Raw genomic sequence first — 13,272 nt, forward strand, 5'->3', positions numbered from 1 at the left:
TGACATGTTGTAGCGTGACTGTTTATTAGCGTGACAGGCAACCAATAACGCAGGTAGTGACATGTTTTAGCGTTACAGACAACCAATAATGCAGGTAGTATCATGTTTTAGCGTGAAAGGAACCAATAACGCAGGTAGTGACATGTTTTAGCGTGACAAGCAAGAAATATGGCGAGTAATGACATGCATTAGCGTGACAGATAAGCAATGTAGCAGGCTACATTTATTATTAGGCTACCTTTTCTTTCAAAGGATTGTGCACACTTCAATGTCATCAGCTCTTAAAAAGAAACAGTGCAAGATATTCAATATTCAAACATTCACACTACAAACACTTATACAAATAAACTTATACAAATAACACTTATACAAAAACGTGTGTATTATTAAATGTTTAAACATTTACTTCCACAAACCCACTAACGCAGGGTATTTTACTAGAAAAAAGGTTTTGAAGACTTTAGAAATGTGAGTATGAAGAAGAATGGAGGAAATTAGCTAGGTGGAACGAAGAAAACTACCACGAGAAATGTGAAGTAAGGCACGGTAAGAGAAGGTGAAAGAGATAACAGTTGATGGACATTATATAAAAGGGAACATTTCAACGTGAAGAAGAAGAGATTTCTGAGAATCGTGGTGTACATGGAAACTTCTGAGTTGTGCGGCCAGTGACCTACCACGAATGACAGAATACATGATGATGATGATGGTTATATATATATATATATATATATATATATATATATATATATATATATATATATATATATATATATATATATATATAATATGCAATATTAAGATAGTCGTCATGAATATTATTTTGGTGACATACAGTATTTGTATTTGTCTTTAAATTATATTGAAAGCTAATGAAATTGCAGGAATACTCTGTTGATAAAATTTGGTCGAATACGTATAAGTTTACTACAAGGTCTTTTTGGTATTTCGTGAACTGAAGCTGACCGACTCATAAGGAATACCTTTGTCGTTAGCAGCTTAAGGAATTAAAGAAGAGATCTAATTAGAGAAACGTGCGTGACTGGGAAAAACAACAACAAATCCTAACTCGTGTGGTTTCCTCACCTCAGATTGCATCTCATTTGACTTCACAACAACAATAACAACGACCAGTGGAGAGTTCTGTGTTGATGCAACATTATTCTAACGCAGTTCGAGAAGAATTATGTTCCTCTAAAGAAGAGACCACTGGATTTCGTTTGGAAGTGATTCACTTGTCACATCCGTATTCAATAGAGTTGGAAATGGAACCTGTTCTTCAGACGTAGAATCCAATCAAACGTTGTCTTTCGCTATCTTTTACAGTTTTTGGCGTGGAAGTCCTATGTTCGATTCCCAGTGGGAGTTCATGTGGTTCAGATATCACGTTAAGCTGTAGGGTCACGTCCCTTGCTGCTAAAAAAAGGCGCTAAACTCAAAATCAAATCAAACCAAGTTTGCTGTATAGTAGTATATAGTTTTAATGCATTTTTCTACTGTTCTTTTAGGTTATTTCAGTTGATCTGGACTTTCATGAGTCTGATCAATTGTTCCACCAATTAGTCCGGATTAGCCTGGATTTACCGTACTTCAGATAGGTGAATTTCAATATGTTGTTTAAAATTTCTATCCAGATCAGCGTTTCAGTCAGCAGGTTTTCATTTCACACAGAAGAGTGTATCATACGTATAATACATAATTGTGCTTCAGCGTCATGTTTTGATTTGTTTTATTTAAGTTCTGAAATGAAAATGAAATGAAATATTTAAAGTCACACAATTATGCCAGTTTAGGCTAAGGGAGACGATGATTAAGGCAAGTGAAAGATGTTGGAAGAAATGGAGGAATGAAAAAGTGGGAAGAATCGGGAGTATCCCGAGAAAACCCTTGGACACGATGTTGTCCACCACAAACTTACTCGGACGGGGATCGAACCAGGGACCCTTGCACAAGAGGTAACCGCTCTACCGCTGAGCCACTGCTTTAAGTTCTATATGTATAGCAGAGGATCTCCTACCAGTGATTGTTTCAGAATATTTTCCCGGGGTGGGGGAGGACCTTTCAGTTCACAGGGTATGAAAATAGTTGACTTATATTCAGCATGAAAGGGAATATGGCTCTGGGTGGAGAGATTTGTAGTTCCGTGCAGAAATTTTATTCCCACTAATCATTACTGAGTCCTACTAATACTGAGTAAAATATTGATTAGATATTAATGAGTAAAGTATACTTTAAATAGTTCTTTTTTTTGGTGGGGGGGTGAATAGTGTTTTTAATCCGCGATGTGGTCAACGCAAACTAGTTTTGATCTTTGTTGCTCTTGTATCTTGAAATTTAACATCTTTTTTCAACACAGAGGGCATATGAGATATACCTTGAGTTTAAGATGGAATCCGAACAGTCTCCCACCAATAACAGAGCACAGAACGTTGAGTAATAAGGCGCGTTCTAGGAACTTGACCAATGGAAGGGATTTTGACTTCCGAATATTTATTTATAGATGGAGAAAATGGTCAAAATAGGATTTAGGATTGAGATTTCTTGGTTTTCGTTATCTATGGTCATATTAGCCTGTCACATTTGAGGAATGACGTCCTTCGACGAGCACACTATGAGGGGAAAGGGAAGGAAGAAAGGAGTGGGGAAGAAAAGAAGCGGACTGGGACCTATAAGTTAGGTTCCACTCCGATATTTGCCTGGTGTGAATGAAGAAAACCCAGGAAAACCTCATTCAGGGTGGCTAGCCTGAAAAAGCGTCAGGAAGCAGCCTTGGACTTATAAGTTAGGTACCACCCAGGCATTTGCCTGGTGTGAATGAGAAAAAACTCAGGAAAACCTCATTCAGGATGGCTAGCCTGAAAAAGCTTTTTACACTTTTTCGATCTAGTGTTCCCACCAGGAATCGAACCTGGACCGCCTCGCACCGACGGCGAGAGCCGTTAAGGACTATACTACGCAGGGCCACTAAATGGCCAAAATATCTTAAAATTAGTGTAATTACGTGAAGAGCGTATAACATATTGATTGTAATGCCTATAGGAAAAAAGTTTTTGCGTAGTCTTTAGAAAATGAAAGCATGATTCAAAGTAAGCTATAATGTTGGTAGTTATTCCTTTAATGAGATTGTTATTGTTCAATTTTTCTTTTTCTTTCTGCGGTGTTAAACCTGTGAAGTTTTTTAAAACGTGATTGTTAGGTCAGACTCGAAACCAGCCACAGAGGTTTGGGGGGTCATAAATAAGTTAGGGGGCCAAGGCATTAAAAATTCTCTTACAAATATCTAAATTATGATTTTTGCATTAACAATAGCATTTTGTATTGAGGTCTGGAGGGACCACGGAAAGTTTAGGGGGTCCAAGTTCCCTAGCCTCCCTCTGGTTGCTGGTCTAAATTAGATGATAATTTGAATTTGAAAAAACATTCTAACCAAAGGATTCTGCTAAATTTTGTTCAAATTAGTTTTTCCTAATTTATCGTACCATCCGAACTCCGTAGTTCTATGGACCCACGTACTGTGGCCAAGAATAAAACCCAGATGTTCTGGACGAAAGCAAAACATTAACGGTTCGGCCACAAGGGACCTCTGTTCCGACTGAGAAGGAAATACGTGCTTACATGACAAGCCAACCATTTTCACTATTCTAAAAAGAAAATTACATCTTATTCCTACTGGCGTTGTAGTTGCTGTCAAAGTTTTATGCAACAGCGATAATAAATTCTTAATAAATTGGTCCAGTGTTCATCTGAAGCCAGACATGGTAGAACTAATAGCATTAGATTACTTTTCGTATGCTTTCTGATTGTCCTAATGCAATCCCGCCTGTGACTCTTGTATTGTGTCTCAGAATAATTGAAGAAACACCGCAAATAAACCGGTAGAAAAGGGGGGAGGAAGGGACAGAGGATCGACACCCGACGAACGCCAGGTGTTTGAAGAATGCACCACCACCGTCATTCTTTTCCGTACGAGCCAAAGGCCATCCAAAAATAGGTGTGACGAAAACCTTGCAGCTTAACTGCAGAGCAACCAAAGGAGAAAATCAGTGGACAGTGGTCACCACTAGAATTCAAGTGGTTTATTATTATGACGGTGCAGAAGTTCAAAGCACGTTGGCGGTAACGGAATTTGTGAGGGTGGTGCTTCCGGGTGAGTAAGATGGATGCTTACACTTCATACAGTTGTTCTCTTGTTTTTTTCACATTGCAAACCCTTTAGCATGCATTTGTTTTTAAACACACTCACACACACGCGCGCCACCCATTTGCGTATTGTGTTACGTCATCACTTATGCTAAGGACAAAAGCTGTCGCCTTAAATTATGTTGGTTCCCATTCAGTTTACCTTTTGGCGTCTCAATTACATCTCTTGTCTTAAATGCGCCAAAATTCTTCGAAACATGAAATTGCATTAAAGTAAACAAGAATTTCATGTCACTATAGTCCGCGAAGTACCACAAGGCTTTTTTAGTTCGGTGATGGTGACAGGTCAACACCCACATTATATCTCATTCCTATTAGTCTTTTTATTTATTTATTCAGTTTTATTTTACATGGCGAAGGTAAGGCTAATCATGGCTTGTCTCCCACTTGACCATGCAGTGATCAGGATTAATGTTCCAATTAACACTTGATCCGCCATGGGGATCATCTGGGACCGGCACAGACCTTTCCACTTAAGCCGCGTCGGTCATATGTGACCGGCGTGTGGTTTCATTTAGAGACATATAAAGATGACCGGCAATTTGACCTGTACGGCGCCCTGAAGCAATAAACTACTTACCACGCCACGCCTTACAACTTTCCAAAATAACCGATGTTCAATTTTCAAAATGATTATAACAGTCCTTCATATTAATGCAAGCACAAATCTATAACATGAATGTCGTGAATGGCAAAATTTCAAAATTAGGGATGGCGGTCAAAGTGTCTAAAAGAACGCATTATAACATAAAGGTACACATGCGGTCATTTTGACCATGTATGCATTTTTAATGTTTTTTACTATTTAAAAAAAAAACATCGCAAGACAATAAAAAATTAAAGAACATTTAAATTGACAAAGATTATTAAACATGACTGATAATAAATGTATTACAGTTTTGAAACTTTGCAAAAGCAGAAAACGTGTTACTAAAAATTATCAAACATTGACATATCATTACTGGTGTAAGGTAAAGTTCACAAACTCCCTCAATTTCTTTGCTCACACTCACACACATCTTTTACATGTTGTCTGTACACACTCTACTTCCACATATTGCAAAGTTGCATTTGATGATCGATATTAGTGTCGAATGTAAAAATGATCGAAAATGACAGCTATTAGTGTCGAATCCATAGTTTTCGGGATCGCTGAGATGAACAGTGACACTTCCGATACAATTTAAATTCAAGTTCAGCCCCTGCAACTTGGGGGAGTATATAAAATGATCGAAAATGACCGATATTAGTGTCTTATCTATAGTTTCCGGGGTCGCTGAGATGAATAATGACACTTCCGATACCGTTTCAATCCAAATTCAGCCTACATGAGTACCCCTAAGGGGAGATGGTGACATGTAAAAATAATTGAAAATGACCGATATTAGTGTCGAATTCATAGTTTTGGGGATTCCTAACTTGATTTGAGACAGTTTTGGTGCCCTTTATGTCCAAAATGAAACATTCTCCCCGTGCGAAGAACGGTTATTCTGCTAGCATGGTATAAATTATTTTCCATTACACAGACACTAGTCTTGCGGATGAGTTTTTCTCGGACGATTAAAAAAAAAAGCCAATTTTGTCCATACTCGTATTTCATCAATAAATGTTATATTAACAATCCAACAATTTGATCTAAATCATTTTTCATTTAAAAATCAAGAAGAGTTTGTTTGTGGGAGGATTGTTTTTTCGATACAATGTTTTCTGGGAGCACCTGTTGTAGTTTTGTTCATATTTAAAAAAATAAATCCGTACGAAGTACAACATTACCTGATTTAATTTTAAAATTTTAGTATGGTGGCCTGTACCCTTTTCTTTCTTTCTTTCTTTGCACTAGAGCTTGCTATCTTTTAAGGCTGAAATAATTTCCCAAAAAGTTTTCGAGTTCTTACAAAGCTATCGAAAATCTGTGCACCCAGTCATACTTTCAGAAAAAAATGTTCCGGGGGGCTACACTTAGTATTCCAGGGGGCACTGCTGGTACTATTTTATTTATTATTATATTATAGACGTATTATTTTGTTTTGTCAGGAATAAACATTGTGTACACCACCGAGAATTGAACACTGAACTTCATACATTAAAGGCACATTCGCAAAACAATTTACACATATACCAAACTATATTATTATTATTATTATTATTATTATTATTATTATTATTATTATTATTATTATTATTATTATTATTATTATTATTATTATTATTATTAGACTTCTATGTCGTAATTCTTATGGAGCGGATTTGTCCCTCTGTCCATTTCTCGACAGCTATCAGAGCAAAATCGGTAAGGCATATAGAGATGCCATTTCTTGCAATCGATTCGGCGTCTCAAGAATAGGTTCCATCTCCTCCGTTAACTGTCGATTCAAACAGGAAGTGGTTCAAATTAGTCATTTCCGGTTTCGACGTTTATTATTGCCATATAACTGAAATGGTAACAGGTAGCGAGAAGCGGTTTTTTTTTTTGGGGGGGGGGTGAACGATTTACCCTCTTAAGGCAACATACTTTGACCATCCCGAATACTCTATGAAAACCGAAAGTGGTTCAAATTTAATATTACTTCCGGTTTCAGTAGTGATTTCCTCTTAGAGAAAACGGTAAGAGACATCGAGATGTGACTTTTTGCAACCGATTCATTGTCCCAAAGGTAGACTCTGTCTTCTTCTGATAACCTCTACTCAAATAGAAAGTGCTTCAAATTAACCATTTCCAGTTTCAACACCTCTCACTATAGAACAAAAATGTTAATAGATAACAGATAACGTCAAGCTTTTGTCTACAACCAATTTAAGGGGTCAAGAGAACATACTGTCACAACCTGCAACACTTCTAAAACCAAAATTTGTAGAAATTTACTATTACTTTCGGTTTGAATGCTGATTTTCGTAGAGCAAAAAAGGTAAGGGATACCGAAATGAAGCTTTCTGCAATCGATCCAGCTTCCCAGCCTCTATTTCCTTTCATAACCAATTATTCAATCCGTAATTGGTTCATATTAATGATTTCCGGTTTCAATCTTTATTGTCATTGAACAAAAACAGCGAGTAATGGGTTTCTGATATGAATTCAGCGTCCGAGAAACGGTTCTATCTTTAATGTTATTAAACTATTGCGACTAGTAGTTATAGATGTAATAAACAGCGTAACAAACATCTTGGCATTTGAAGGCGGCGCTCCAAGTTCCCTTTAAATGCTGCTAGCAAATGAGATACCAGCGGTATTGTCACGTTTATTTTGTACACATTTACGTCTATCCCCTGCCACCTGATCGCGCTGTAGTTTGTCAGCTTAGCCATAGCCACAACCCTTAGCACTCGGCACATCGCATCAGAGCAAGCGTTTTATTCGTTCAGCTGAAATGCCAAGGATGTTTGTCACAGGCTTTAGTTCAAGTTTGGATATTGAATTCCCATACTTTGGAAGTCTGCTGTAGTTTTGCACTGTGAAACGAAACTTTATTATTAGTATTTATTATTATTATTATTATTATTATTATTATTATTATTATTATTATTATTATTATTATTATTATTATTATTTTAAGAACGACGGTGTCGTAGTCTATAAGGTATGTATCTACCAACAGAGCGGCCAGGGTTCGATTTCTAGCAATGGGAAAATTTTCTAGTATCACTGCTTCTCTGAGGTTCACACTACTGCTGTTAAAATTTGAAACATTCATTATTCTAATATACTAATAATGGATTCTTCTGATATTCGAATAAAATTCGTCATCCAAATAATTATTCAGTTAATCGTTCGAATATTGTAATAACAACCAGGGCCGGCCCTAGGCGATTTGCTGCCCCTCAAATTGCATCACTTGCCCCGTCGCCCCCTTTCTCCAGAAAGAATAAATCTTAAAAGCCACGATTTTAAAAGTATGCTATGCCCCATCATAAACAATGAAGGGGGGGGAGGGAAACAGCACTTGCACTCAGAAAGGCCTAAAACACCACAAATACAATCTTATTCTGTCTGGTTTTTTTTTCTTTAAATAACAATATGTTAGTGAAAGATAAAACAAATACACCTGCCGAGGAAACATGTTAATCCTTTCTATAGAATTCAATATCGAGCTTCAATCTCAATATATCAATCTGCAATTCCAGTGCAATTATCTATTTTAACTTTATTTCTTGATTTTCCTTCTACATCTGTTAAAATAATAATTAAAAAAAAAAAAAAACTCGTTCCCACCTTCAATGATAAGAAACTTGTTTGTGACAAAGACAAGACTAGTTTTCGTATCAAAATTGTGATAACTTACTAAATGAAACAGGTGTTCGCTACTGTTCGAGAATTGAGTTCTTGTATTTGACAACTATCAAGCAATTCATGCTGGGATTTGTTTGACAAGTGCTTTAGCACTGTCTGTGTGGCCTTAGACTAATGCGACCTAAACATGATTTATAAATGTAATATTCAAATAGGAAGTCAGCTTAGTAAATTTAACTACCCTCATGATTAAATCTGTTTCCGACAAGAAATATTTATTTTAAATAATACAGTTATGACAGATTTTGTCGCCCTGTGCAAATGCTCGTGTTGCACATATGGTAGAGCCGCTCGGCTCTGGGTGAACTACCATGACAACCTGGGGAACTAAAGGATCGGACCTCCATGACCTCCATGAGTACCGAAGCCAAGAAAGTCCTTTGGGTCTTCATGCCCTTTCCTTATAGGGGGAGGGGGTGAACGACCTTTAATTTACTATGTGTATTTAAAAGTAGGTAATGCAAATTTTCTTGCATTATCAGTGTAAAACTGTGAAAAAGCTATTGAAAGAACTTGCTTAATGCAGACTTCTTTCATTACTTAGGCATATTATTTTACAACAGTAAAGTTTAGATTAGATTTAAGATTTTAAGAACATCCTTTCAGAAGGTTATTCCGTTTGAATGAGTTGTTACTGTTCAGAAAAAAGACGCTTGAAACAAAGAGGAAGTCTTTGAAACAGCCCCCAAAAGTGCATCTGCTTTGCACATGAAAGACGAGCGCGTAAGGGAATGAAAAGAGACATTTAAAAAACCATTCAATTAATGTCATTGGCACGTGATGCAAGCGCCTTGCTTCGGTTGTTGTGATCTTTCTTGTTTTCTCGCATCTCATTATAAAAGCCAACCCATCTGCATGCTGAAGACAACTTGCAACAAGATAATGTTTACACATGCATCTTGATGTTTTCTCTGTCATCTTTAACCACAAAAGCTGTACACTGGCTTGTGACGTTTTCACCGGAAGATGCGGCCGTAAACTCTTCGGAGTAGGTTGAGCCCCCTCTCTGCTCCCCACACACTTTTGCATTTCCTTTCCCCTTCATATGTGTTGAATGAATAAGCCATTGCATGATGAAAGGAGAAAAAAACTCAAATGCAACTTAGGAGAGTCATTCGTTCATGCATTGAATGGCAAATGTAAGAAAGAGTAATGAATGGTAAAACCGAAATAAATATCAGGTTGTCAAAAAACGTACTACCTACCTTTGGAGGTCAAAAGTGAGACTACATTGATTGTGATTTGAAAGTAAAATTATGACACCATTTTATTCGATAACCTGCTGCCATTTCCCCAGCACCACCATAATCCCATCGCTATACAACTTTGGTACGAGCGGTCCCGGGTTCGATTCGCAGTGGAAGCACTCGGTCGAAAAAGTGTAAAAAATCTTTTTCGGGTCAGCCATCCTGAATGAAGTTTGCCTGGGTTTTCTTAATTCACACCAGGCAAATGCCGTGGTGGTACCTAAGTTACAGGTCCCAGGCCGCTTCCTTCCTTCACCAATCCTTTCTTCCTTCCCTTTCCCCGGATAATGTGATCGCCGAGGGACGCCATCCCTCATACCTGACGGGCGAAGTGGTCATAGATGCCGAAAGCCCAGAAATCTAAATTCTAATCCTAAAGAGTTGTGTGACACAAGATTTTTCACAGGCCTCGTTTGAAATTAACACCATTCAGGGAGTTCTCCAGAGACCAAATAAAAATGAGTCTGACAGTGCCAGGTCTGAGCTATGCGGTGAATGAATTGAAACATCTCAGCCAAGTTCTCTCAATTTCTGATGAGTCCTTAGATATGTATGTTGTTGTCAGCGTGATATACGACACCCTTTCTACTGGGCAGTTCCAGCCCTTTGTTTTGAATTGCTAGATGAATCCCGCTAATTGTCGGCAGTTCTGCCGAGTGGCAGCAGTTCGTAATTCACGATGCCCTTGCAAACCCACCAAACGCACAGCACAACCTTCCTGAGCGTCAGCGTGGTCTTTGCCATTGACTGTGGAGCTTCTTCTTGCCTTGGATTACGATCTTTTCCACACATTGTTCTCACAGGTAATCCACTTTTCATCACCACTTCAGATATATATATCGAATTCGTTACGTTTCAGTAGAGATTTGCAGATAGAAAATCGATCGAGTAAATGGATAATCGACAACGCTGAAATAAATGTCTCCCTTATTTTTAATGAAAAGTTTATATGACAAAATTCACAGCTCCAACCTAAGCGAATCCATACATTAAGAATTTTCTGAATAAATGATGGGAAATTTTAACATTCTAGAAATTGTCCCCCTTACCCCCTTTAGAAGCGGAATTTTCTAAAACGCTGAACACATACGTGTTCTCTTATTTTTAGTCAAGAGTTCATATTTCTAACTTAAGGGAATCCTCATATTCGGTACTTAGTAAATGAATAAAGGGAAATTTAAATATTTCTCTTTTTCCTCTTTGCTGTGAAATTATCAGGAAAACTGAAATGTAGGTTCTTTCTTTTTTATTTAAACGTCTATATACTGAGTTTCAGATCTCCAACTTAAACAAGTCATCACTTTCTGCACTTTTTGATTAAGCAAAGGGAAATTTGAGTACTTATTAAATATCCGTCTTTCCCCCTTTGAAACACGTTTTTCCTTATTTTTAATAGAGTTCATATGCTGAGTTTCATGTCTCTAACATTAGCGTTTCGTGAGATACACTATTGCAATATCGCGGTGGCTCAGTGGTAGAGCGTTCACCTCCGGTGCTTGGGGTCCCTGGTTCGATCCCAGCTCGCGCCGTGTGAACTTTGTGGTGGACAAACACCGTGCTCGTGGGTTTTCTCGTGATTCTCCCGTTTCCTCCCACTTTCGTCATTCCACCATTTCATTCATTTCTCATAATCACCGTCTCCTTTAGCCTAACTGGCATAACCGTGGGACGTAAAACTCAAACATTACATTTCATTTCATTTTACTATTGCAATACCCCCTCCTATTGGAAATATCGCGTATTACTAAATAAACCCACGTACTTCGGCACAAGCTCTGGTAAGCAACCGACGAATGCTGTCGCACTGATGGAACACGAGGAAAACACGAAGTGATACGAAGAGGTCCCCTTCAACCCCTCCACAGGCTCCGCTTCCAAAGACTGGCTGTAAAATTGACATCTCGTGGCAGAAGACATTATTGTTTACTAGTCATATCCTATCGATCTCTCCAAGCGGTACAAGAGAGACTTCTCTAACCTAACTTCTGGGCCGTAATGGACAATCTCCGAGCTGTAACGGGCAGGAGATATCAACTCTACCTCTGAGCTGCAACGGGCATGCTAATTCTTAAGCAGCAAACCTCAAACCTCCGACCTGCAACGGACAAGAGGTTCCTTTAGGCCCAGCTGCAACGAGCAAGCTCATTCTTAAATCTTTAACCTGCGAGCTGCAACAGGCAGAAGATATCTGCCCTGCTGTGAGCTCAACGGGCAAGAGATTCCTCACCTATCTCCGTGCTGCATCGGGCAGGAGATACTACCTTATCTTTGAGTTATAACGGACAGGAAGTCCAATTATAGAGGAAAGAACTTTTAGAAAATTACTTATTTGTAATCTTGTATATAAATTGTATAAGCGTATTTTATAATAATAATAAAAAAAAAGTGAATCGAAACACTTGCACCATTACTTTACTGAATATTATACTATTCTTGAAGGAATTGTGACCCACTTCACCCGCTTTAGAAAGGGTGTTTCCGAAAATCCTTCCTTATCCCTTATTTTCGTGACAAAAGAAACGTTCTCGCCAATTTTCACGTTTCTAGACATATAGTAGTATGGCCTGGGTCACCTCTACTCTTTTATCGTACAATTTCACTTCTAAAGACATAGCGTTATCTTCTTTAATCTTTTGCGGAAAACTTAAGGGAATTGTAATATTAAGTATAGTATTCATAGAAATGGTATATATACCGTTGCATTAAGCTAACATTGTCCCTCTTTTTAATTTCAGGAAAATTCCATCATGAGGGGTCACATAATGACATTTCTAACGACTGTTTTGGCAGCTACAGTGCTTATGGCGATGTTCCCTTCTCGGGTATTGGGAAGAGATTACTCTGATCTGCAGGGACCTTATTGTGAAACACGAAGAGGGGGTTGTTGTAATGGCAGGCAAGATGAGTGCTCGACCCCCATCTATGGCACACTCTGTTACTGTGACGATTTCTGCAACCGAACAAGCAACGAAGATTGCTGTCCTGATTTTTGGACTTTCTGCAAAGGACTGACACCGCCTCCAACTTTAAGGAGTAAGTCGATTAATTTTTGTTGTTATATCTTTCCATTGAATGAAATGAGTATTGGAAACAGTGTATTGAGTCTTTGTGTTTTAGATATTTGAGTAAAGGTAATGTTAATTTTTTTAAAAAAAATGGAATTGTCTGCATAGGTGTCACTCACATCTCCTGCACCATCCCTTAAAATCATGCCGGGTTGACACTGTAAGTAGGGAATACAATGTCCAAATACAATATATATATATATATATATATATATATATATATATATATATATATATATATATATATATATACATTGAATATTGAGAAAGATTGTCTGTTAACCCTTTCCCTGCCGAGCTTCACACAGATATCACAGTCTTTCACTGTTGCCAACTCCGTTTTTATGAAAATACCTAAGTAATAAATGAAGAGTCCATAAATTCCTGTATTATCTTTGAACTAAACTTTATACTTGCCACCAAAGTGTCTTTAGGAAGACACTAAATCCATATGCATTAAAATATGTGTATGTTG

The 13,272-nt window shown here is 37.8% G+C and overlaps 1 protein-coding gene across 6 annotated transcripts in view; it reads left to right on the forward strand.

The window, feature by feature from the left end:
* The window catches only part of LOC145670229 (putative peptidase C1-like protein F26E4.3), a 402,759-nt gene that overhangs the window by 328,348 nt on the left and 61,139 nt on the right, over window positions 1-13,272 (forward strand). For all 6 annotated transcript variants that reach the window (XM_081738638.1, XM_081738656.1, XM_081738664.1 and 3 more), the window contains one exon: window positions 12,468-12,765. In XM_081738638.1, the coding sequence (XP_081594764.1) occupies window positions 12,480-12,765 (286 nt within the window). In that variant the 5' untranslated portion in view covers window positions 12,468-12,479. The remainder of the gene's footprint in view (window positions 1-12,467; window positions 12,766-13,272) is intronic.

Source organism: Thermobia domestica, chromosome 2 (genome assembly GCF_964235325.1).
Source record: "Thermobia domestica chromosome 2, izTheDome1.hap1.1, whole genome shotgun sequence".
In the NCBI taxonomy this organism is placed as follows: Eukaryota; Metazoa; Arthropoda; class Insecta; order Zygentoma; family Lepismatidae; genus Thermobia; species Thermobia domestica.